Source organism: Artibeus jamaicensis, unplaced genomic scaffold (genome assembly GCF_021234435.1).
Source record: "Artibeus jamaicensis isolate MK-2021 breed Jamaican fruit bat unplaced genomic scaffold, CSHL_Jam_final scaffold_537, whole genome shotgun sequence".
In the NCBI taxonomy this organism is placed as follows: Eukaryota; Metazoa; Chordata; class Mammalia; order Chiroptera; family Phyllostomidae; genus Artibeus; species Artibeus jamaicensis.
In genome coordinates this window covers 5,221,310-5,246,042 of record NW_026522047.1, presented here as the reverse complement: position 1 = coordinate 5,246,042, position 24,733 = coordinate 5,221,310, and the positions used below count along the sequence as shown (strand labels likewise).

The following is a 24,733-nucleotide window of genomic DNA, read 5'->3' as shown; positions in this document are numbered from 1 at the left end:
CACAATCGGTGCCATGTTCATCTCTGGGTTCACAGAGACCGATAAACCCAGTAGCAAGCAAAACAGAACTCATAGTTCCGGTCTGCTAGATAACTCAGAATGAAAACAATCTATGATATTTTGCTTAAAAAATACCAGTTTCCCAGTACAAATCTGTATCAGTGGTATTCAGAGACATTTTGGTGTTAAGTTTGTTCTTTTCTTAAATGCTTGTAGAAAGATGCACAATGATTTTAATGGAATTGAATTTTATAAATAAAAATAGCCCAAGTAAATAGTTGGTAAGGACAAAAGAAAATGTTTCTCTGCCCTACTTAAAACTTTCAGATTTTCAGAGTTCCTGCTGCTATTATTGAGCATTTTCTCAGTTGAGGGCAGACATGTCCCCTTTGCAGTTTTTGTAAGAGAATTTTTTTTTGGTTAATCCACAAGTAGACTGAGATACTTTTCCAAAAAGATAAAGGATAATAACATACTCTCTTTGGCAAGACTTTTGAACTCCACAGTGCTCTCATTATACCCGAAACCTTAACTTCACTTTTACGATCTCAGTGAGAAAATGACCGAGGTGGTGGCACATCGCTTCCATCCGATGGGTCAAGGGATCGAAGTTCAGAGGGTGTGTGTGTTCAGAAGCTGCTGTGTCAAGAGGCTCCTAAGAGGACCTCTGTTTCCAGCCCCGTGCTCTTGCCCCAGGTCACGCTGCCTCTCTGAAGACTGCGTTTGGGCACTGGCAGGAGCCAGGTGTAGAGAACTGAGATGTAACGGAGGTCAGGTAAAATGCGGTTTCTCTGAGTGACCGCCTGTCACTCGGTGCCCTTCCTGTCTCGAGACTGTGTAACACGCAATTTCCTGAAGCGGCTGCCACCCCAAGCCCCCACTTTGCCCCCCACCGTCTCTTCAGAGCATCCTCACCTCTGCTCCCGAGTAGGTGTCCGTCTGGAGGACGAGTTCATTCAGATCCACATCCTGACCGACTGGCATGGAGTGAAACTGCAGGTTAAAGATCTCCCTCCGCGTGGCCGCATCTGGTAAAGGCACGTAGATGATTCTGTCGATTCTTCCCGGCCGCATCAACGCCTGGAGAGGAGAGGGGGCGACGCAGGTTAACCAGGCCCAGACCCGACCCTCGCACCAACGGCGCCCAGAGGGAAGGACGCGCAGGATCCCACGAATAACCACTGCTGAAAACTGGTGAACAGGACGCCCGCTGGAGACTCTACAGTCTATTTTAAAGATTCAAATCAATAAACAATGTTCAGGGTACTTTTGAAAATAGAAAAGCAGCATTTCTGAGAGGCTTTTCACTCCTCAGCAACCATCGGGTCAGTGAGAGACCACCCGTGTCTCTCAGGGGACGCAAACAGGACTTGCGCTCATCACATCGAAAGGGGGTCTTTTCTGTAACTTCCGGCAGCAGCTCTGAAAACACGGGGTACACTGCATCGAGCGCGCTCAGAAAGCGCAGCCCTCAGGCACGCCTCCACAAGTGAACGCAGCCATATAACCGTCCTTGTGTCTTACTGACGGCGATGCTTAGACCACCCGAGAGCTAATAAACACATCTGCCTGGGGACACCGTGCCCGGCACCAGGACACAGTGTGGGCAGACGCAGGTACAACCGACGGTGGGGCCGGTTACACGTGTCTGTGAACATGCTAAAAGCCACTGAACCGTACGTTTTACACGAGGGAGCACCATGGTATGTGGAGCACACCTCCATTTAGGCTACTACAAGAGACCAGGGTCCAAACCGTGCGTGTGTAGAGGGGGTGACAGAAAGCCTGAGAGGAGGCAACGGGTGCGGTCACCCAAAGGAGCCAGCTGGGCTGCGTGCCACCTGTAACGCGAAGCTCCTGGAAGGTCGTGGGTAGGACGGTAAAAAGGTCAGATTTACATTAAAAGGTCACTCTTGTGGGACAGTGTCAAAAGGTCTAACGTACATGTAATCAGTGTCACAGAAGAGAAAATGTGGCAGGAAAAAAATAACTGAGAAGAGCCAAAGGGTCCCCGAACTGGCAAACAAACATTAAACTCACATAATTAAAAGGCTCAGTGACCCTCCAGCAAAACAAACACAAAGAAAACTGCACCTGGCCCTGGCTGGTGTAGCTCAGTGGATTGAGCGCGGGCCTGTGAACCAGACGATCGCGGTTCGAATCCCAGTCAGGGCACAGACTGGGGTTGCAGGCCAGTTCCCTGCAGGCCAGTTCCCAGCAGGGGACGCACAAAAGGCAACCATACACTGATGTTTCTCTCCCTCTCTCCTTCCCTTCCCCTCTAAAGATAAATAAATAAAATTAAAAAAAAAAAAAAAAAGAACTGGCTCTAAAATTAAAAAAAAAAAAAAGAAAACTGCACCTGAACACACAACAGTGCAGCTGCTGGGGACCGAGGGCAATGAAGCCCAGAAGGTGCCAGGCCGGGTGGGGGGACAGTGGCCAGAGTAACCGATGGCTCTCCGTCAAAACAGTGGAGGAGTGCAAACCGGCGGGACATCTTCAATGGCATTTCCTGAAGATTTAAGAGACACTCACTTATGAAGAGTGAAAAACAGCGCATTTCTGTAGGTACCCTTTTTAGGATGAAGTATCCAGAAAGATGTGATAGAAGCAAATACCGAAGCCAAGGAAGGACTTGGCACAAACAACTTCTGATTAAAACAACAAAAGAAAAAAACCCACAGACTGAAAACATCCCGGGGCTGCAAACCGAGCCGTTCAGAGGCTGTGGAAAGAAGCAGGAGAGGAAGAGGCAAGTGGGGGGTTGTTACGGAGGAGCCTCTTTAAACACGGAGAGTCAGAAACACAAGGTCAAGAAGCTGCACTGTAACATGCCAACCCCACTGTTCTGGAACAGTCATTGTTTCACTCACTCAGAGTGCTCACATCTGCCACATGCCAGGTGTCGGGTCCAAAGACAGCTCTCATAGCCTGGACGCAAGGGGCTGTCGGGTCCGGGGGTACACACACAAGAGCAGGGACAGTGACGATGGCACCTAAAGTGAAGCAGACCCGCCGTGTGCCAGGCACTGGCCTTTGAGTCCGACACTCATCCTCTGAGTGGATACCAGGGCAGTTAAGCGTTTTGAAGGACGGGGAGACGGAAATGATTTGTCCAGACACACAGCTCATGAATGGTGGAGCTAGAGTTCAACGCAGTTAAACTGTAACCCGTTGGGCTGATTCGTTTGCCCTCCCTTTTAACCTGTACGCCAAATTACAAGTTCTATACCTGGAACAGTCATGGTCGATCGTATAAAAGAGAAAACCTGAACTACAGGTGGAGCCTGCCTGATAGCCACGGAGATGGGCCGTCGTTCTGAGCAGAGAGAAGGACGGCGAGGCGCAGAGGTGAGGGAGGCGGGCGAGTCTGGCCAGCTGGGTGCCCAAGGGCCTGGGAGCCACGGGACGAGAGGCAGCTGGAGTCAGGGTCTGGGAGTTGCACCCGAACTGGACAGGCCTGAAGTACCTTGCTTGAACTTGACTTTTCTCCTTGAGGTGCCCTTCATTGATGGTTAGGAAATAGGAAGTTACAGCATTTCCCATTAGAATGACTGCTTCAGCAGTGACGTGAACAGAGGCAGGGAGAAGCGGAATAACACTGCTGCCGTGATACTCCAGATGAGACTGTGTTGGCTTGACCCGGCTGAGTGGACATTTGTGGAATGCCTTACCTGAGCCCCTGCTGACTTTACAGTGTGGAATGAAACAGTATAAACCTGCCGTTAGAGGCAGCCTACTCTCTGGTGGGAAAGTCGACAGTAAAGATAAACAATTACATAACAAAGAAGGCGGAGTGAAAATGAACGTTTCAAAAGAGCTGTACGAGGTATCATGAACGACGCCTATTAATCAGGTGACTTTAGAAGGAGAGAGAGATGCCTAGAATAAGTTCAAAGTTTCTTTGAAATAAATCAGAGCTGTTGCAAAAGATCCACCTCTCCCCCCAGTTTCCGGAACTACCTTCTCCACGAACTGTGACACGTTGTTATGTTTTTAGAGGCTCGGCGCTGCTTCTCTCCCTGGAGGAAGACCCTCCGCTCACTCACGGCCCCCCTGCTGATCCTTCTAAAGGAAGGAAGTGGTGGCCTGGGAACCTGATTCTTCAAAGTGTCTGCTTTAACACTTTGGTCTGAATACGTATTTCTACGCTAATTAGAGTAGATCTGAACACTGAGAGAGTATGAAATTACAGGTGTCGAATTTAAGAATCTTTTTTTAATTCCCCCCGGTTAAGACGGGGGACAGTAAAGAAACACTTGAGACAAGAGAAGGACTCCGCACGACGGAGCAGAGACCGGCGCTCCCCTGGCTGTGCATCCCAAGCCCAGGGCTGGTCCCAACAGCTGCCAGGGCTCTGGGCGCCTCGCTGGGTGAATATACCCAGGCCGGCTAGTGAGAGTGCGCTACTCTCAAGAGCTTTGATGGCACTTTAACACACATTTACACTCACTGATGTGTGTGCACTGCATTCACACTGCAAACCCACTTTGCATGTATGTGTTTGTGTGTGTGTGTGTGTATTTGGCCCCCACGTACATATGAAACTAGACCTCGTTTTACTGCTCAGAAACGTAGGAAGAAATGCAGAGAGACCTTCCTTTCCAGCAAGAAGGAGCCACCTACCATTCACAGAGACCCTCCCTGTTTTTAAGCCGTTGGGGGAGACATGATTTCCAACCCAAATACTTAGCTTGGCCAGTCGATGCTGTGTCGACTGATGCTTTTACAACCACACTTATTCCACCTTAAATATCAATATGGAAAGAGAGATGATTTGTTTTTCTCTCTCTACTTTTTTTTGTGAAGGTTTGAGAAAAGAGGAAAGGAAGCAAACTATTGTACCCAGAACAGCCCGACAGCGGCGGTGGGATCACCCCCAACGTGCTCTGCTGTGGGCATGGCAGGGTCTCTCCGTGTGACCCCAGAAGGGAAGACTGGCCCTCTAGCCGAACGTTACGCCTCTTTAAAGAGAGCCTGGAGGTTTCAAGTGCAAGTCCACCACATTCTCCAACAAAGCGTTTGAACCTGTCTTTCACGTGGGCCGTGGGGTATAACACAGCTTCAGGCACATTAACCGGACTCTTCATAGGAAAGTTCTCAAACAGGCAATTCTGCCTTAGTGACTTTTTAGAAAAATGAAAGAATTTTGTTTTGCATTACTCAATACTGCTCCTTGAGGTCAGTTAAGTACCTTCATTTGTCTTTTTTGTTTTGTTTTTTTGTCATAACAAGAATCTCCTAGAAGAATGGCAGAGCGCTGGCCTGGTTTCCCTGATTCCAGGGTGATGATGGTGAGAACTGACATTACCCTTGACCGTGGTGTTCTACCTTTTACCTAACTCTGCATCGGACCTGCTCCTGATGTAGGAGCAGCCCCTCGGAACCCAGGCTGCCCCGCCCTCCAGAACGGGAAACTCGATTTTTCGGGCTCTGGGGCTCTGCCCGCACCATCCGAACAAAGTCGGTGCCCTCTGCCTACCACCAGCCTGGCCCCCACCGCCCCCCACCTCCCCTCCTGCCCCTCCTTCTCTCCCTCGCACAACCAGAGCTGTGTAAGCTCTCCGGTCCCCAGGTTTGGCACTCAGCTGACTCAATCTGTCTCTATCACTCCATCAAAATGACTTGTTAATATAATCACTGACCTCAGGATTGTTAAGTTAAAAAACACACACACTCGAAACTTTTTCTGCCTGTATCTTGCCCAAACTTTCGGCAGGATTCAAGAAGCAGGTTTTGCTCTTAAAACACTCTGAACCTCTGCGTGACACCTCTTATTTCTCTGGATGCTCTTACTCAGCCACCCTTGCTTGCTGTTCCTCCCCCGACTCTACCTAAATTTAAAGGTTCGAGTTCTTCAGCGCCTACGTTTAACATCTTCATTTTCCCTCTCCCATCCATTCCTTTGGCCCAGATCGTCATCCACAAGTAAATGATTCCCCAAACCACACACAGGGCCCACGGCTCTCCGCGGACTCAGACCCGAGTCGCTCACTTCCTGCTGGATGTCTCTGTTTGGACACCACACAAGTGCACCCAAATCAACACATCCGGCGTCATCCACTATTTTCTTCTCCAAACCTGTGATGCTTCCAGGACTTCCCATTCTCAGTAAAGGGCTGTTCACCAACCTAGAAACCTGGAAATTGCGCATCTTCTCTCATTTTCCACTTTCAAAACTGCCAGACTGTGGATTCCAGATAACATATCCCCATCCACTTCGTCCCACTCCCACTGCCCAACCCACTCTCTCATGGTTCCCTCATGTCCCCTCTTGTCACCCCCCAAAAAAACTGTCCCTACGTAATGCTGGAGCAGTGAAATGACTGTTTGATGCAAATGGTGACTGCGGCCGCCGTCTACCCACATCCCTGGTACCTCCCACCGTCTCCCCCTGTCCTCAGAATAAAGAACACACTGTGTGCTCTCCAACCTGGCTTTCCAAGCCAGGTGCCCCCTGAGCAGAACGATCTCCTGTGCTCCACTCTCTCTCTGTTAACAGTCCATCCATTCTGCACGGTCATCTGAAAACCCAGTGACTCGGGGGGCCCTCCCTCACCTGCCTGACCAAGCGAGGCACTGCCCCTCCTGTGTGTTTCCCCAGCACCTGGCGTTTGTTTATACACAGCACTGAGTTCCTCTGATTACTTTTAAATACTTAACATTACTTAGTGGAAGTGCTATATACAATTGTGCTGAATCTTATATATACTATTTCATTAAATCCTTGAACAACTCCAAGAGGCAGCCAGAATGACATTTCCTTCTTCGCTGGATTGTGAGCTTGGTGAGAACGGGGGCCGTGTTCACGTCACTCACTCACCGGTATTCGCTATCCAGCCAGACACCTTAGGTGCTCAGTAAATCCTGTTGACTGACTGCCAGCAGTTTTCAAATACACAAGCCACACCAAACAGCTTCCAATTAATTTATCTAGTAAATCAAGGTCATTATATAAATTTTCTATTTTGTATGGCTAATAGGGAAAAAAGTGGCTTTATGTCATTCCTATCCTTATGATTGTCTCGCAAATCCTTAGTTTTCCGTTTGTGAGGTGGGAGACATTTGGCATCCAGTTCCTGTGGCTTCTCTGAGCCCCATTCTCTTTACTCTAAGATGGTGATTCTGCCACCTCTGAGGACCGTCCTAAGGACTAAATGCGATGATGCCCATTAAAACTGTTGGCACCAGCCCCAGTACAGTGTGCTAAACAAATGGCAGCCGTCCTCACTCAGAACGACCCGGCTTCGCCCACGCGCTGTCCGGCACCGCGTCGTTCCCCAGCACTCTGCGCTGCATGGTTCCGGTAAGTGGTCAGGACGACCATCTTGTCTGCTGTGTGCAGAATCTCTGTTTTCTCCATCTACTTTTAAGACTGTTCTTTTTTTATCATTAGTTTTATACAATTTAACCATGGTGTGCCTTATGCAATTTTCTTTATGTATATCCTACTTTGGGTTTATTTAAGGTACATATTTTTCATCCTATTTGGAGATTTTTCTGACCACAACTCGAGGAAATGGTTTTCTGCCCCAGTGGCTCTTCCCTCCGTAAGTGCTCTGATTACTTGGAAGGTCCTGCAGGGCTCCAGCCTCCTCCCTGACCCTGCCCCACTTTCTTCTTTCTGTGCTTCAGCGTGGAGAGTTTCATTGCTACGTCTGCCTAACCCATCAACAAATCCAGCCAATGAGATTTTACTTCGGATGCTGTATATTTCAGTTCTACTGTTTCCATCTGACTTCATGGCTTCCATTTATCTCCTCGGAACTACGCTTTTCTGTAAATCCTTTGGTGCCTGTATAGTAGCTGTTTTAAAGCCTGCTACTTCTAGCATCCTTGTGAGTTCCAGTCTATTTCTACTGAATGCTTTTACTTCTACAGACATGGTCCTCCTATTAAAAAGACATCAGGGAACATGAGGACAGAGGAGACGGTACTGGAATTGTGCAGAGACACAGCACAGCAGACGGTTGTCTAGGAGAGTGGAGAGTGAACAGGTGGAATGAATAAAATGTTCTCATCCAGAAAAACTGAGACTCAAAAAACCTGTGGGACATCGGTTTAAATATCTTCCAGGAGCTCCAATGAAATGTTCAGATTTTTTTGAGGGGGAGCTCGGAGGTGCTAAGATACCAAAGCAACGGACTATTTGAAGTAATTTCAGGGGACTGAAGGGAGCTCTGAAGGGAAGGGCAGCCGCTGCGCACGCCCGGGACGGCCCCGCGGCCCCGAGAGCGCCCCAAACAGAGCACGCGGGCTGCCCTTCACGTGTTCACGGGGAGCGTCAGTCAGTTCACTGGGAGAACGTGGCCCGGAATCCCAGACTGCAAGTCTAAGCCCACGCAAGGCTCCCGGGCCTTCACCCCTCCCGGTCTCCGCTGACGGGGGCCAGGACCGGTAGCCCACCTCTCACAATCCTGGGGGCCAGTCACCGCCAGACTTGGATTAGTTCAGGCTGGACCAGAGAGTTCGGGAAGTCTAGGCGCATCATCTGGAGAAGCACGAGCGCAGTCCCCTGGCCCGAGTCTCCTCCGCTCACAGACTGATCCCACGCTGTCCTGCCGCACCCCCCCCCCCCCCGGGGCCCTGTGCTGAAGGAATTCCCTGGAAAAACTTACGGAAAATTATCCTTTCCTATAAATCCTGCTCCTCAACAATCTGCACATGAAAAGCAACAATACACAGTGTGTGAGCAGAGCAAGTAAAAAGGCCAGAAGAAGTAAGTGCCTCTCAAATTTGGGGGCCCTGTTTGCTCAGCAGGGACCCGCAGCCCTACAGCAGCAGCGCCCGCCGTGTTCCCGAGGAGGGTCCCTTCACGGGAGACCGTGAGGGGGATTCTCAAGACTGGGACCATGCACGGCTGCCACGCCAACAACATCGCAGCAAAACGGCCACTGCACACAGGCCGGCAGTGGGCAAGAACCGCTGGTGCCTGAAAACGACACCTTCCCGGCAAGGGAAACGTGTGCTAAACCCGCCCCAGAGCCCTGCAGGGAAGGGGAGATTTAAAGCAGCAGACACGAAAGAAAGTGCTGCGTGGCAGAAGGAGCCATTCCTGACGTCGAGTTCTAACTTGTTTACCAGATCGACAGAAGTGAAGAAAAATCCGTCACTCAGTTGGCTCAGGTGGAAATACTGCATTTCCTACAAAGTCAGGACACAACTGAGTTCAGAAAAAACGGAAGTGAAAGCCGGAGCCCACCCCTAACCCTTGGTTCCTAAACACAGGAGATCTCCAATCTGATTATACCTGTGATATCACACACCATCTCCTGTACAAATTCTGGCAATGAAAAAGATAAAACCACAGATCATAGTGCTTCGAGAGAAATACAGTGTGAGCCATATATATAATTTTTAACTTCCTAGTAGCTACATTTTAAAAGATTTTTAAAAAGGTAAAGTTACTTTTAATAATTTATTTTATTTTATATAATAATCCAAAGTGTTATTTAAACACCAATGTAAAAATTACTCAAAAGTGTTTTACTTTTCTTTTTCATAGGCCTTTGAAATCTAGCGTGTGTTACACCTGCAGCACATTTTATTGGGACGAGCGCCGTTCAAGTGCACGGCAGCCACAGGTGGCCAGTGGCGACCAGATGGGACAGGCAGGCCTGCTCCCCAGCACACACTAAGTCCTCAGGGCCGCAGGTAGCTGCCGGGAAGTTTACGAAACTCAGTAACCGGTCTCCACTTCCTTCACAGGAGGGAGCGTCTCTGCAGGCGGAGGACTGCAGCTTCGCAGACAGCGGGCTCAATCTTCTCGTGGTGCCCAGCGGTCAGTTTCCACAGAAGCTCGATTTCTATCCAACATCATTTCTGAAACACAGTATCAGGCCCACCAGGTCTCTAAGATAATCAGTTTGTTAAGTTAAAAGTGGGTAAATTACTGACTGTCCTTGAGTAAAAGTCGCTGTGACTATGAAAGGTGTTCAGGTTGCCCTGTACCGATGATAGAGCGTGAGGACCAGCGACGACAATGCAACAGCTAACACTTACTGAGTCGTTATCTGCTAAATATTTCAGAACCCTGGGCTCACCCAACCCCGGGAAGTAAGCATTCTGGGAAGTAACCATCCGACAATGAAGGAAACCACCCCAAACCGTGAGCAAGGCCGCGGCGAGGGCCACTGGATGGCCACATGGCGGCAGCCCCGGCTGGCACCCTCGTGCAAACACATCTATGCTTCCAAGTCAGGTGAGGCCACACAGACCTGCGCCCACAGGGCCCCTCGGCTCTGCCGTCAGAACGCCAGGAGGAGGGCACAAAGGGCCCCTCGGAACACGGCAGCCCCCTGGGCTTCTGAGGGGAGGCCGGGCACAGAAAAAACACCACGATGGAAAACACGCACCACGCAGTGAGGGCTTTCCTTGGGGAACAGGGTCACCCGGGCTGGTGTCCTGCCACCAGCAGGGACTGTGTGCACGAAGCCCTGGGAACCGAAGCCCCTCTCTGAGATAATTGGAGCGTGCAGACTGCGACACATCTTGTCCTCTGCAATCGGGAAAACGGGGACTGAGCTCTTGCACCACATGTCAATAGCGACAGAAATGCAAGGACACGGAACTAACAACAGTAGCTCCATGGCCTGCAGGGGAATGTGAGCACATTTTCCATTCCTTTAGGGCAACAGTAAACATGTGTAATATATCTTACATACGTTTACTGTTGTGCTAAAATATCTTGCAAAAGCCCATTCCAGGAGAACAGCAAAGTCTGCTTTGGGCAAGTGTTCCACACAAACAGGACAGACACCCTTGAGCCCTGAATCGTTAAGGGTCAGTGGGTCTGCCTGCAGCTTTGGGCTTACAGGACAGACAGCAGATTAACACCAGAAATCTGGGAATATCATTAAAAAGCTTGTATCATTTATTATAACTAGTGCTTATCACATGACAGTGCTTACCTCAAATTAAGATTTTCAATGTGTAAAAATTAATGTGTCATTACCTATTGAGAGCTCTATTTTTATCGATTACTGCAATAATTCCTTCCATAAATTCAAAATAATAATTCCACCAACGATGCTGAAAACTTTCCTGTCTCTGTGGGTCAGATAAGCCCACGAGTTCAGTGTACACAGAAGTCCCTCTGCACCACATAAACACTAACACTGTTATATTCCATGTCTGCGAAGATCAGGGTCCCCATCACGTGTCCCCAACACCTGACCTTCCCTTCTCCCACCACTCAGTGCCACCACCACTACCTGTGCCTCGAATCTGCAGCCCTGATGCCACATCGCACTGCCACGAGAAGGCCCAGGACCACAGCTCACTCTTGTCCCGGGTGCGAACCCACCGACGCCAACACAGTCCCTGGCCCGTCTCCCCCCACCCCTCTCTTACTCTAGTTCACAGCAAGTCACACACAATAGATTAAAAAGCACAAGTCAGTGCTAACACACACCAACCTCAGACACAATTCTAAGAAGGGGGCAGGAACCCTTCTAATGGGGCTGCGGGCCCAGCAGGGTCTGACGAAGACGAGAGAGACCCAAGGGAGACAGGAGCACTCCGGTGAGACAGGTGTGCCCACGCACACACGCCACAGCGTGAACCATCCCGGCAACCGTGGGGGGGGGGGGCCCCACGTGGCTCTGAGCTGAACGCCTTCCACTTGGTTTCTGTTATCTGTTAATGCACAGTTCTGTCGAAGGCATCAAGACCCCAGACCTCCTCTTGTTTTGTGATATTTAAATAGCATGTTTAGTTCAGCATTCAAAAACTTAGCTGACAGAGTTAACACTTACAATTTTATCTAAGTTAACACCCGACTCCTTCCTCACATCCATGAAAGGGAATGTACATATGCTTATAAAAAGAAAACTGGAGGGAGACTAGCAAGCAGAATAGGGAATTTAATGTTTTTGCCTTTTTAGTTCTTGTCTTCATAACACCTGCTACATCTATACTCACTTAGCCCAGGGAGGAATTTAAGAATAGAAATGACTATTAGGGATAAGTAGGGAAAACACAAGTTCTAACAAACACTAGTGGTCATTCATATTGTTGGAGCTCACAACATCTCAAGTAAGAGAGGCAGGGCCACCCTAAGCTTCTGTATTGCCTGGAGTGGTGGGTTGTAATGTACTTGGAATGTATCTGGCTACTTATAACGAATGTAGGAATGGCCAGTATCGAGTGTGTGAATCCAAAGGTTTCCGACGACTAAGGACCGTGGTGGAGAGAGCTGGTGCCCTGCTTCCACAGTTCTAATGGAAACCAGGAGGGGGACACGCGCCCTCCGACAGCGAAGATCACCTTCGCTGAAGCTGAAGGACGGCATTCTTTCCTACTATTACCCATAATCTTTTCAACTCATTTTATTTACTGTTTTATGCTTGAGAGAGAGCTTTGCGGTGCCAGAAAAGTTACCCCTATAAATACAAAAATCAAGACACCATGACAAGAATGGTACTAACACTAGACGTTAGTGTTGGGAATGGAAATTAGTGACATTGTTTCTAGTGATATGAATTGGTAGTGAACTTGGAAAATCTCAGAGGTACCTTCCTGTAACTTCACTTGACTCTCTCTCTCATCTGCTCTACACGCCTGGTTACCTGCCTAGCACACGGGAGTAACCAAGATCCTGTTACGCACACACTGTATGAAATTTTCAAGTTCACAAACAAGGAGTCTAATGTGGAGAAAAATGACGTGCTTTCTCTTTTTGTGCAGAATGTTCAGGAACACTGTGTTAAGTTGCTTAGTATCGGAAAAACCCAGCCAGCATCCCTGGGAGAGAGGGGCTGGTCATTCTAAGTGGACACAGTCTGCAGGCAGGGGAACTAGGTGGGGGCACAGACGGGCAGCATTTCCAGGGTGGGGAGGGACTGCTGGTTTCCTCCCAGGTCAGAATGGTGTCGCTGCGGTCCTGACAGTTACTGGAGGGGCGCGCTCTCTGCCTGTGGCGGCTGAGGGCCACGGGGACGGCAGAACAAGGGGGAAGCGTGTCCTAGCGCCCGGCGGACCACCACCCACAGAAACCTGTTGTCTGGACGTGGTTTGGCCTTATGCTCTTTCCAGAGGAGGATTAGGATTCTTATCTTAGTAGATCCATCGTTAAATGAGACTTTGGATGTCTTGCACAGTCTAGATTTCCAAACCAGAACTGTGTCCCACAGACGTTACCTCCTAGTCTCTCTCCCAACACGCGGAGCACGTGGACACACTTGCCACTGAGATTCTTCCACCCATGAGGACTGTTAACTGAACCTGACATTTCTTAAACAGCGATTTTAAACGGTTTCTTTCAGTATTAGGAAAACCACCAAATTGGAAATTCCTAGCACTGGCCTCATGGAGCTTTGCGCTCGTGAAGAATTCTGGTGTGCATGCTATACATTCGCTCCACAAGATTCGACTGGCCTCTCAGGACAGGAAACAGCTGTGAGAAAAGGGAGGTTCGGGAGCCCGTCTCCCCTGCACAGAGCCAACGGTGTGACACACTTGTTCACTTCTTACTTGACGGACCAGCACGGTGCCCGTGACGGTGGACGGATGTAAAGCGGCCGTGCTTCTCTTCTCCTCCATCAGCTGGTTTCCCTGCTCCGGTCACCATTCGAGGTGGAGCGCTGAGCTACCATCAGCTCAATATCCCCTTAGGAACTAGGAGGGGACTGGATGAATGAAACGCTAATGACACTTCAGAGTTACATGACCGAGTGTGCGTATTTCCCACATACGCGATGTAGAAATAACAATTGCAGGGGGTACCCTGCGAGAAAATCGATTAGCACTGTCTTGCCCAGGAGCTAAGGGATGGAACTGGGCGGCTCTGTCATCACCACTAAACTGGGAAACCTAACCTTTAAGGTCATGCACTGACCATCGACTTTGAATTACAACTCAAAAATTGAAACCCTATTCAAAAAACCCAAATAAACTTAACTGAATGTAACCGGAATACTGATGTATTTCCTTTTTGAATTTTTAAACTCCCTTATTTCACATAACTCATTAAGAGAGATTTGCTTTTCCTTATCAAGAAAGAATATTTTTAAAAATGTTGCGGTGTTAATGTAATGCAACGTTTCCCTAGAAAAGCTACTAAAAGGCACCACTGAGGTTTCAACGAGTTTTTCTTGAGCCCTTCCACCCGAACTTGCTCTCTCTCTGCTAAACCTGCTATTTCTTGGGTCAGGACCGCTGCCGACTACCTCCGACACTCTTCCACCCTCGAGTCCCTAAGCCACCCACAAACTAACACTGAAGTGCATAAATCCTTTAAAATTCCAAGAACCACTTACAAAACACAGTGAAGCAGGAAATAAAGCAGGCTATGAGGTATGAATTGGCGTGGAAACTACAACCCTGTAAGGTGCCTCATAAAAAAAATTTTGATGATTAGTTTGTCCCTCTAAGACTACTGCACATGACAAGACATTTTGTACGTCATTTCGAGTTGTGTTCAGTAAAGCTGTAGGATTCAATGAAGTGCAGAGAATGACTCACTCCTCACCCTCGGACGCAGTGGCGGGGGCTGGAGAGGCTGATGGGAGAACGCTGGTTCCTTCCTCTACCCCTTCCGCTCGGTCCGTGGGGGCCACTGGTTCTGGGGCCGGTAAGGCTCTTTTCCTCGTACATGTTAAAGTCCTCTTGGCTTAAAAGTGTAAGTTTGCGTGTGGTCTCTTTTCAGGAATGACTGAGACAGAGTATACATGTGTTGTTGTTGTTCTTCTTCTTCTGACATTTCTGTACTTTTAATTTTCGAGGTGTAGTTTAAAGATGTCAGCTCTGACTGAAGTGTTGACGAACTACAATTCTGTATTTTATGTCCTTTTCCACAACTTTAGAAACAGAAATGCACTGCATATTAGAAGCTGGGGTCCGTTTTTTTGCTCTCACCCTGACCTGGAGAGCTTTCCCACAACCGCACCCAGCGCGCAGCTTTGCCGCGGGGCTCCGCATCGCTCGATGCTCTAAGGCGCTCGTTCACCAGCTGTTGGACGAGTGTTAGGCCCTTCTCTCACCTGCACCGCTTCAGAGTGGAGCTTGCTACTTACTGTTACGACACTCAGCACCTCGGTGTCTACTAGAATAACGGTAATAACCCTCCTCACTCTACCTTCTCTGCATACTGCACTGTAGGTCAGTGCTTCACATTCATGTATGTATAAAACTCTTGTAACACTGGGGAGTGTTCAGCAAACAGAAAGCCCTGAAGAATGCCATTTTGAGTCTCCTAGAGCAGGGGCGTCAAACTCGTTCTCACCGGGGGCCACGTCAGCCTCGCAGTGGCCTTCAAAGGGTGGAACGTAATTTCAACTGCTTTACTGCTAAGGAGTGGTTACATTTATACAGCCCCAAAACTACTTCGGCCCCACAACTACTCCCTCTCGTTCTCTCATTCCTTCTCCCTTCCCTTCTCTCTGAGACTGGGAGGTCTGATTACAGAGAAAAACTCTGCCACGACGGAAGCCCACCGGCAGGTCTGTTGTAAGTATCAGCAGCAGGACCGGGAGAAAACATCTGAGGAACACACGACCAACAAGGGACCAGCAGTCGGGACCCCAGAAGACCCAGAGTCCTGGGAGAGGGGCACTTGCCAAAAACAGCCACAAAACGGCAGACGGTACAGTTAAAGTGCCTTGTTTAGGGGGTGTCACAAAATACATCTTCTGTGTGTGAAATCACCTGTACAGATACTAATCTCACTTTTAACACGAGTACCTGGATCCAAACAACAATCCACGCCCCTGCTCCCGTTCTGGGCTGTCCCGTCGAACTGCCCGCGATGGCTCCTGTGCCCACCAGAAGCTGGCAGTCCACCAAGAGTGCTGCCCGGAGGGCGTTTGCTAGGAGTAATGGGTAAAAAATAACATTTCTGCAAACTCTGCATGGAAGCAGTTTTTTTTAAAAAGTATCTTTACTCTTCCCAACACCCACCTGAGCAAAGAGTGTATTTTGCAAAAAAACATGAACAACAGATGCCCCCAATACCCCGGGACAGGACAGAGTCAGGAATCCAGCCGCGACCCGCCCACAGCAGCGCCCGACTTCCGCAGGCCCAGACGGCCGTTCTTTTAACCCTGGGAAGACCGGCATTATCAGCCCCGCGCAGCAGCCTGGGAGAGGCAGTCCCCTCGCCAGCGCAGGAAGAGGAGGAGAGATGGGCGCCTTCAGACCCTTTCCCCTTCTGCTGGCTCTACGAGACAGGCACAGGAAAGAGATGGAAAACTAACCGGAAAAGTGATACTTCCAAGTCCTCCCTTCATCTCTGTGGAATCTGGCCATGACCGTGAAGTCAGGTGGGGCTCGCTATAGAGAACACACCGCTTTACTTCTTGCCGGATCATCAGCACTGAGATGGAAAACCGAATTCGGATGCTGCCGGATGCCAGAAGTGCTCTTACCGAAGAGGGCCATACCCACCGCCTGAACCACTGCTCGGCGGGTGCAGGCGGCAGGGCCAGGAAGGGCCCTTCCCCACCTGCACGTGAGAGGCAGAGAAGAGCCACAGCGGTGGGGTGACACCCGGGGACTACACCTGGGAACAGTGTATCTCCCACCTTCCAGTGACCTGAGCAAGTGGCAAGATGATCACAAACTGGGATCAAACCAGTGGACCAACCCAGGCAGCAGAGCAGTGGAGGCCCGAGAAGGCAGCGACCAGAAATAAAGGGTGGGACAGCCACGGCAGGGACTGCAGAGAAAACAGGGGCAGGAAGCTTGTCCAGGGCGTGGCCACTTCCTCCGAATATTCGCGTGCAAAGTGAAAGCTTCTACCTGTGTTTAACAAATCGATCTGAATGGGACCGGTGTAAGGTGGGGGTTACTGGAGATGTCTGGGGACGGCTGGGCTGCAAAAGACAAGTTTAAGAAGAGACACCCGAGGTTCTGGTGGGAAGAGCAGGAGGTGCTGGACCTTGGAGGCCACCCCAGGTCCCACCTGTGGTCGGCTTGTAAGTCTGAGCAGATGAGAAAGGACGACAAAAAGGAAACACACAATCACCGCTGAACAAACTTCCCTACAAAAGACCGGGGGTTACAGAAGAATGGGGACGCCCCAGAACTGGGTTCCCCGGGCCCAGCAACACCAGCACCGGGGCCGGCCCTTCTTTCCGTGAGGGCCTGTCCTGTGCCCTGCGGGATGGTCAGCAGTACCCCGGCCTCTACCCAGTGGGAGCCAGGAATCTCTCTCCGGTCGTTACAACTAAAATGCCTCCACACACGATCAGATGTCCTCAGGGGGGCAACCCCCCCGGCTTCAGAGGGAAGAGTACTACTCGTCTTAGATGCCCTTCGGACTCACAGGAGTCCCCGGCTTGGTTTGACGGAGTCATGCAGTACGGGACTTCTGCTGCGTGGCGCGGAGAATGGATTTGTCAGCGGTCTACCACTCAACCGTGAGGAGTCAAAACACTGGTTCTGCTTTTGGTTCACAGTGATCTGTAAAACCATTCGGTATCTCTTAGGCTGTCTCTTCTTATACTTTGAACTGGTTTTAAAAACCGGAGACATGTAACCATTTCTCACATGCTCATGTTTTGCTGCCTACAAAAGGCTGTAGGCGCCAGAGCTATGGTGGGTTCGGCTCGGGGCCCCTGCAATAAACCGAGCACATGTTGTGACAAATGAGGCAGGTGGGTCGAAGCAAGTCCCTCGGACTTCCTGGCTTCCCGGTGGGCATGAGAGTTACCTTTCCACTATGACCCCATCTGAAAATGTACATGCCTTAACTAAAACATACTTGACTGCTGTTCACCCTCATCTGAGTCTGCCAGGAAAACAGCGCCAGCCACTTGCTTGAAGCAGTTGCCACAAACCTTCGATTTGTACATCAGAGCGTGATGAGACGAGCTATGCCTGCCTCAGTTTCCCTACAGCAGAGAACCCACTCCTAAGCCTGGCACGCAGTAGAAATTTCTGTATTTACTGATATAGTTTAGTGTCCAATAAAAACAACTGCATTGTTAATAGGATTTAATGCTACAAATCCAATTTCAGTCTAGCTTAGACCTGAGCCACTCACTTGCTTTGTCTTAACTTTGTCCCCAGATTCTCCACAACTTGTTTTTTCAATAAGCCTCCCAGCCTATGGGTGGACGAAGCACACGTGATATGCTAATCAGTGGACAATCACCTAAAATACACACGCACAGACGGAACGTGAGTCTGTGAACCCGGGATAACTGGACTCTCCGGGCCACTGACTCCGCCGCGGTTGTTTTCCACGTGCTCGGGAATCACACAGTGAGTGTGCACACTCAGGCAACGCCAGGAAGGTGCGTAGCAATCACTCTTCTGAACCGCAGGAGGTTTGACTCCTCCTCACTATCTCCTGAAAACCCTCAGAGCCTCCCTACATGTGAATCGGTGACGCGAGGGTGGCACACGAGGACGCATCTCAGGACTCAGAGTTTTCACACCCGCTAAACAAGTGTGTACTGACACTGCTGTTCTCGGGATCTCAAGTTTGGAAAAGTATTTAAGTAAAGCATATGCTGACACTGACTCTGAGACTCAGCAACCACATCAAGAAGCCAATCAATGAGCCTGGGCAGGAAACGCGGGGAGCATCCCTGTTGAACGTTATTCTGCTGTTACTCAGTACGGTTTCACACGGGATGGCGCGCAAAGAAAACGTGGGGACTGCGCAGTGATGTCCGCTTTTTGCCTCCGCCTGTTTGGTTGCTTCCGTTGGACGGCCCTTCCTTCCGAGAAATTACTGAGTGGGCCACCATGAGACAGACAGGAGGAGACCTGGAAGGGGCTGGGGAAGGGGCGGCACAAAAGCCCCTCCGTTTCCCAAACGCCCTCCAGCACTCATCACCCACCTCTGCTTGCCTGCTGAGTTAAGTGAGTCAACACAAAAGGATAGTTTTTGAACCTGCAGGTAAAACCCCCAAACATCCCTGGAGAAGTGGGAAAGTGTGACCAGGGAAGAAGGACGACTCGGAGAAGTGACAGCCACAACCAGCAAATACGTCTGGCTCTGTGTTTCACAGCCATTACCTCACATACTTAAACCTGTAAGCAGGACGTGGGTTTAGGAATAATCCATAGAAACGCACTTGATAAACCTGCAAAGTAAGGAATTCGAGGACTGCCCAACAGTTACAGAACAAAACCCAGCTGACTTACAGACTCTGGGCCCGATACAGACCCAGTGCCCTCCAATCACAGGGTGTCTGTCTATAAACTGATACTTTTATGATGTGACACAGAACAGATACGTTGTCAAAACAGAATTATCTTTGATGGTTAGTATTTGAAGCAGAAGTGATCCGAACCAAGACTTTTGGAAAAGAGCAGTAAGTTTCAAGGAAGGACAAAGACTAAGGGGGAAGAACAGCGTTACCCTGAAGACGAGGCGGGAGGCCAGTGAGATGCCACCCCAGCATGAACACGGAGGTCACATGGTCTCCTGTGACTACGGTCGGCTCGGGAAGAGAAACGAGAGTGATAATCTCTCTGCCAAAGACGCTGGTTCTCATCCTGAGTAGCCGCAGAAATGCTGTTAATGTTTCATGGCTGTGAATATTTTATGGGAGAGTTATTGTTTTTCTTTCAAGGATAGAGATGTTTAAAAACAAATATGTTGCGGCAGTTAAAAATGTCAAAACTAAAAAAATGGTTTGTAGTTTTAATAATGAAATTCACGGGGAAAAAATCACTATAATAAAAGGCTGTTGCAGGGCAAACTTTGTGAAAGTGTGTTTATACTAGAATATGTAAGTCCTCAAAATATACAGATTATTAAATTCACATGAACTATAACACTGTATTCTATTTATTTAATAACAGGAGATAAAAGTGAAAGATTAAGAATCAAAGTAATTTCATTTCTTCTTTTTCTTAAAATGCAGAAGCATATTTAAAGTCTAGAGTCTGGCCTTTTTCCCCCTTAGGGCATAAAGAGTCACATTAGCTCAGAAAATATTTATACCATTATTATGTATGATTTGTAATAAATAAAATATTGATGCCAGAACTTTAAAACTTCAAACAGAAATATTAAAAATATATTAATATTTTAATAAATAAATTCAGGACTGTACTGTAATATTCTATTTACAAAGAGAAAATGATGTATTTTTAAATGAAAATCTCGGCACAGTTCTGGTCGAAAGCAAAGTCTGGAGTAAGAGACACACTGGCCAGTCGAGGCTCCGCGTGCTTCCTTCTGTGTAGTGGTTTCCACCCTCCCCACCCAAAAGGACTGCGGGAAGGACTGCAGGCGCCTCACCAGGAGCGGAACCTGGGAACAGCAAATGCTCACAGAACAATGGCCGTGGGGCGGGGCCCAGGGGCACCCGGACACAAACACACTCCGTCACCAACAGGGCCGGTGACCGCCCCAACTGCTCCCTGCGGTGGTCCCGTGGAGTCTTCAATGCTGGGACTGGCTACCTACCTTATTTACAACGCAAGGACAACCCAGCAGGCATGTGGGAACTAGCCAGCGTGGCTCCTCCCCAGCCTCTCCCTTTGTCCCCAGGCACTGCCCCCCTCCCCTTCCCTCCTGGAATAGCCATGCGCAGGGAAGGGCCCAGCTGGGGCCTGCAGACAAGACCCCTGGGTGGGGTCTGCAGTGCAGCCGCCACGCTCCTGCAAGTGAAGCCCGCACAGGCCAGGTGCACAGTCCCTGGCTGCCTCCCCACCTGCGGCCCATCCTTTGAAAGGCCAACGAATGGCACTTGGCGTTTTCCTTACCTTTATTAAGGTAAGAAAATTCTGAGGAACTTCTTAGGAACAACCCCACACCCCCAACAACATACATGTTTGGTTCTTCTATTCCCTCAGACACTCCAACTGAAGTTCCAATTTAAAATGATGTATCTTTTACAAGGTTACTAGGTTTGAGAAAACCAAAGCTCACGAGCCAGAAGAACATGCTCTCTTTGCAGAGAAGAAGGCCCCCGGCTTCCACATGCCCACCAGCTGCTACCGGAACAGGCTGTAGCCATTCCCTGAACCCCAAAAGCTGTCTTACAGGCAGGAAACGGTAAGGTCAAACTGCCCCATTATCAGAAAAGCCAGGATTCGACCGAAGTAAAAATAAAACTTTAATCCTAAATAATTTTTATTCAACTTTTCTACTGCTTGTGTTGAAATCACCCTTTACATTAATTATTCTGTAGTCACAATATTCATCCAAGATGAATCGATGTATCATCCGTACCAATAAGACTATTATCAGTTGTAAACCAAAACAGAAGTGCATGAATTATCCATCTCCAAAATAACACTTACAGCGGGAGTCCTAGCCTATTGTGTCCTTAGTTATTAAAACCTCTGGGAATTTTGGTATTACACTCTAATGAATTTGTGACTTGGAATGTCTATCAGCATTCTGAATGATATACTCTTGTACTTTTATCTACCTTCCCAAAACGCCCAATAACATTGGGCATTTGACATTATGATGCGTTCCGTGAACATCGATGTTCGCACTTCACCCAACAGAAGTCCCTTTGAAACAGAGCTGAACGAGAGTTCTGATAATTCGCCGAGAGGCCAATACAACACTTCCCTTCTAAGTTTTTAAAAGTAAGAGCTTGTTGTGGCACCAAAATGACGTTTTACAACTTGATAACAATGGAAGAGGGACGTGTTTTTTACCTGAGAAAACTAAAGCGTACCAACTGTGAAACCTCCTTGTTTAAGAAAAGATGGCTTGCCTGACGTTCTCAACGGTAAACAGGGGCGCCAGGCACATCAAACTAAGGTCCTAGAGACGTCGGCAAATGTCTGAGAGGCTCCCACACGCAAGGCACTACATTAAGAACCAGACTGTCTACACTCTGGAGAGCGACTGACACCTTTGGAAGAGAACAGTGTCACCCAAATCCAGGTCTAGTTCTAGCTGGAAAAAGGTCCCCTACTTAACGGGACCACTCAGTAGCTACCGTTTTTCCAGATGTTACACTAAGAAGTATTATTGGCCTTGTTGGTTGTTATTTAAGCTAGTGGTTTTAAATAAAAATTATTATTTCCCTATAATAAAATTTATAAAGGAAAATTCACAGTTATAAAAGCATGTAGTTTAAAGGAATGATTCATAATGATTTTGTTTTATAGTTTACAGAGGATTTGCAGTGTCTACATTTCAATTAGAAAATAAACAGTTTTAAGAGGCAGGCAGAGCTGGTGTCATTTCCTGAATTTAAAGAGGAGGAAACTGAAACAGTGGTTTGGTGGCTGCTTGAGACCACGGAGCCCTGTCCAGCAGGTGGCGAATCGAGGACTCGAATTCAGCCCTTGTGACACAGCACAGTGACAGGTGGCTTGGCCCGGGGTGATACTCACCTTGGCATTCATAGAATTTAGTTGAAGCACAAGCAAATCATTTTTCTGCAGTAACTAAACTGGCACCCAAAATGACAAAACTAAAGCAAACGCATCGTGTTTCACAGATCCTCACGTGGTCAGACTCTCGGGTAATCGTCACGAAAGGGCCAAGGCCAATGACACCGAGCGGCCCAAGCCGCAAGTGCACCCGGGCAGAGCTGGCCCTGGAGCCAAAAGCTCACGAGACAGCACCAGTGGGCCAGGTCTGTTCTGCAGGCCACTCGAATTCGGAACAGCTACTGCGAGTTTCAGGAAAGTTGTGAAAACCAGAGGGAACAAAGGAGGAGGAAGCGGGGGAAGAGGGTGGCAGAGCCTCAGATTTGGGCCCTGGGCCTCTCCAGAAAAGGTCTGCTGACCCCGTGGGGACACTGAGACCTAAGAACAAAAAGAACACGCTGCACCCCCCCTCCACCCAGCCCTGGTATATAAGGTAACAGCACAATCTTAAAACGGAGTTAAACTTCTTTATAAAGGGAGAATTAGACATGATATTCTTTTCTCCTTCAAAACACAGAAGAGTTTTAAGGTAAATGGATTTCAGGTTTGAAACACTTGTATTCTCAGCAACCTCTCGGACCGTAGATCTATATCGTGGGGTTTACTACTTGTCTACAATGTGTCAGAGCTAAGAACCAGAACAGAGGATTCTCATATGAATGCCAAGAGCATGCATTTACCTCGCCTAGGGAATCTGCTCCTCAAAACACAAGTCAAACTCCAGCCCGTGCCCACTAGACACACTGGGTCTCAGATGTCAGCAATGACACCAGATGACTTCCCACTGCGGTGCCAGCCACTGTCACGTTCAAAGCCAAAGGCCTGTCCCACCTAGGAACCTCTATAAACATGAAATCTATCTCCTACCACCAGTGGCTGAAGAGATTTTTTAAAAATCACTGTAGTTCCAAATGTCCTTGTAAAATAGCCAAGTCAATGGCTATACTACTAAATTCTTTACAAGTTTTCCCTTCCCTTTGGTATCACATGCTCAAAACACCGTGTTCCCTCTCTGATAGAACAATCACCGTCTACCCTCTCTGACAGATTTCCCCTGGAAAGAACACTATTCCAAGTGAACAACTTCAACAGGCTGTCCAGTGCTGCAAACACTAATCCTCATGGCAGCTGCAAGAGGGTGACATTTATGACGTGTGGGCACATGGACAGAAAACTGTGCCGAGTTCCACTCCTGATACGGAGATACTAATAAAATCCTGCTTCTAGTGCATGTCAGGTAAGGACGTGAAGACTCGGAGAAAAACCACATTGGTTATTTAGGCGAGGAAGCGACCTGCCCACTCCCATCCTGCTGCCTCCAGGCTGCTGGTGCCGGCAGAAGCTGCTGTGGTCCTGGTCTGGTCGGTGACACGGCTTGAACGGGTTCCTCGAAAGGCACTTGTTTGTGCCGACTTCTTCCTGTGCCTCATGATTTGAGGTCTTCACTGCAAACAGCGTGCGGCAACCACATTATGGGTTTAAAAGACGCTAGCAGCGACTGTTCTCTGTGCTGTTTCTCAGGAAAATGTGAATCTGGACGATTTATTTGGACGATTTATATACAGCCCAATTTTGAGAACAGGGTTCCTTCTTAATCCTAGCTACATGAAACAAATGTGGAATTTGCATGAAACACACAGAAATTTGGGGAAATGAAACCCAGGCACGTGAATGAACAAGCTCTACAGAAATACTGGGGCTTCCGTCAGGGCAACAGAGGCCTCACGCAGCACAGCGGTTTCACACGTCACGTCTAGTGAGAGATGCCAGAGTGGGTCGCCAACCGGGGCTTGTTCAGGATGCGAACGGAGTTTGTTTCCTAAGTCGAAGTTCACTCTATGTACTGATGGGTATGGAAGAAACCTGCGGACTCTCCCGTGGATCATGGAGGTAGCATAATAAAGGGCAAGTGTCCTCGCAAACTAATTTCAGGGTGTTGAATGCTTACAGAAAAAGCTCCGTATTTCCTCCTATAATGTTAATGAACGTCCAAGTAATTATAAAGATGACTGAGCAGGATTTGGTGACGTAAGAGCTACCCTATTATACTTGTACATTGTCTTATCTGACAACTAAATGACGTAAGTTATGAGAAAGAATGTTTCAGAAATAACACCAGAACACAGCCAATGAAGAATAAGAAGTGACCGTGAGACAGGACAGGGGGGCGGGGGGACCCCACAGGTGCCTTGGCTGACCCAGACAGCACGCCCAGGAAGCCACGGCCCCACCGTGGTGAGAGTGGGGGAAGGGGAGGCCACGCACCAGGAGGACCCCAGGGCACAGACACCTGTGGGGTCACTTGAGAGCTGTGCAGAAAAGTGCCAAAGTCAAAATCAAGTTTTCCTCCTTCCTAAAAATTGAGGACTATGCTCTTCACACTACCTATCAATGCCTCGTACAGAACTGGGTGTGAATTCTCTCAAGA

General features: G+C 48.7%; 1 protein-coding gene across 7 annotated transcripts in view; it reads right to left on the bottom strand.

Moving 5' to 3' along the window:
* Positions 1-24,733, bottom strand: part of SPATA5 (spermatogenesis associated 5) — a 183,110-nt gene that overhangs the window by 46,109 nt on the left and 112,268 nt on the right. For 3 of the 7 annotated variants that reach the window (XM_053658393.1, XM_053658395.1, XM_053658392.1), the window contains one exon: positions 916-1,080. The exons of 2 other annotated variants lie outside the window; for them this stretch is intronic. In XM_053658393.1, the coding sequence (XP_053514368.1) occupies positions 916-1,080 (165 nt within the window). Of the gene's footprint in view, positions 1-915; positions 1,081-24,733 lie in introns of those variants that run through there. 2 more of the 7 variants (XM_053658396.1, XR_008390277.1) reach the window with 2 other exon arrangements.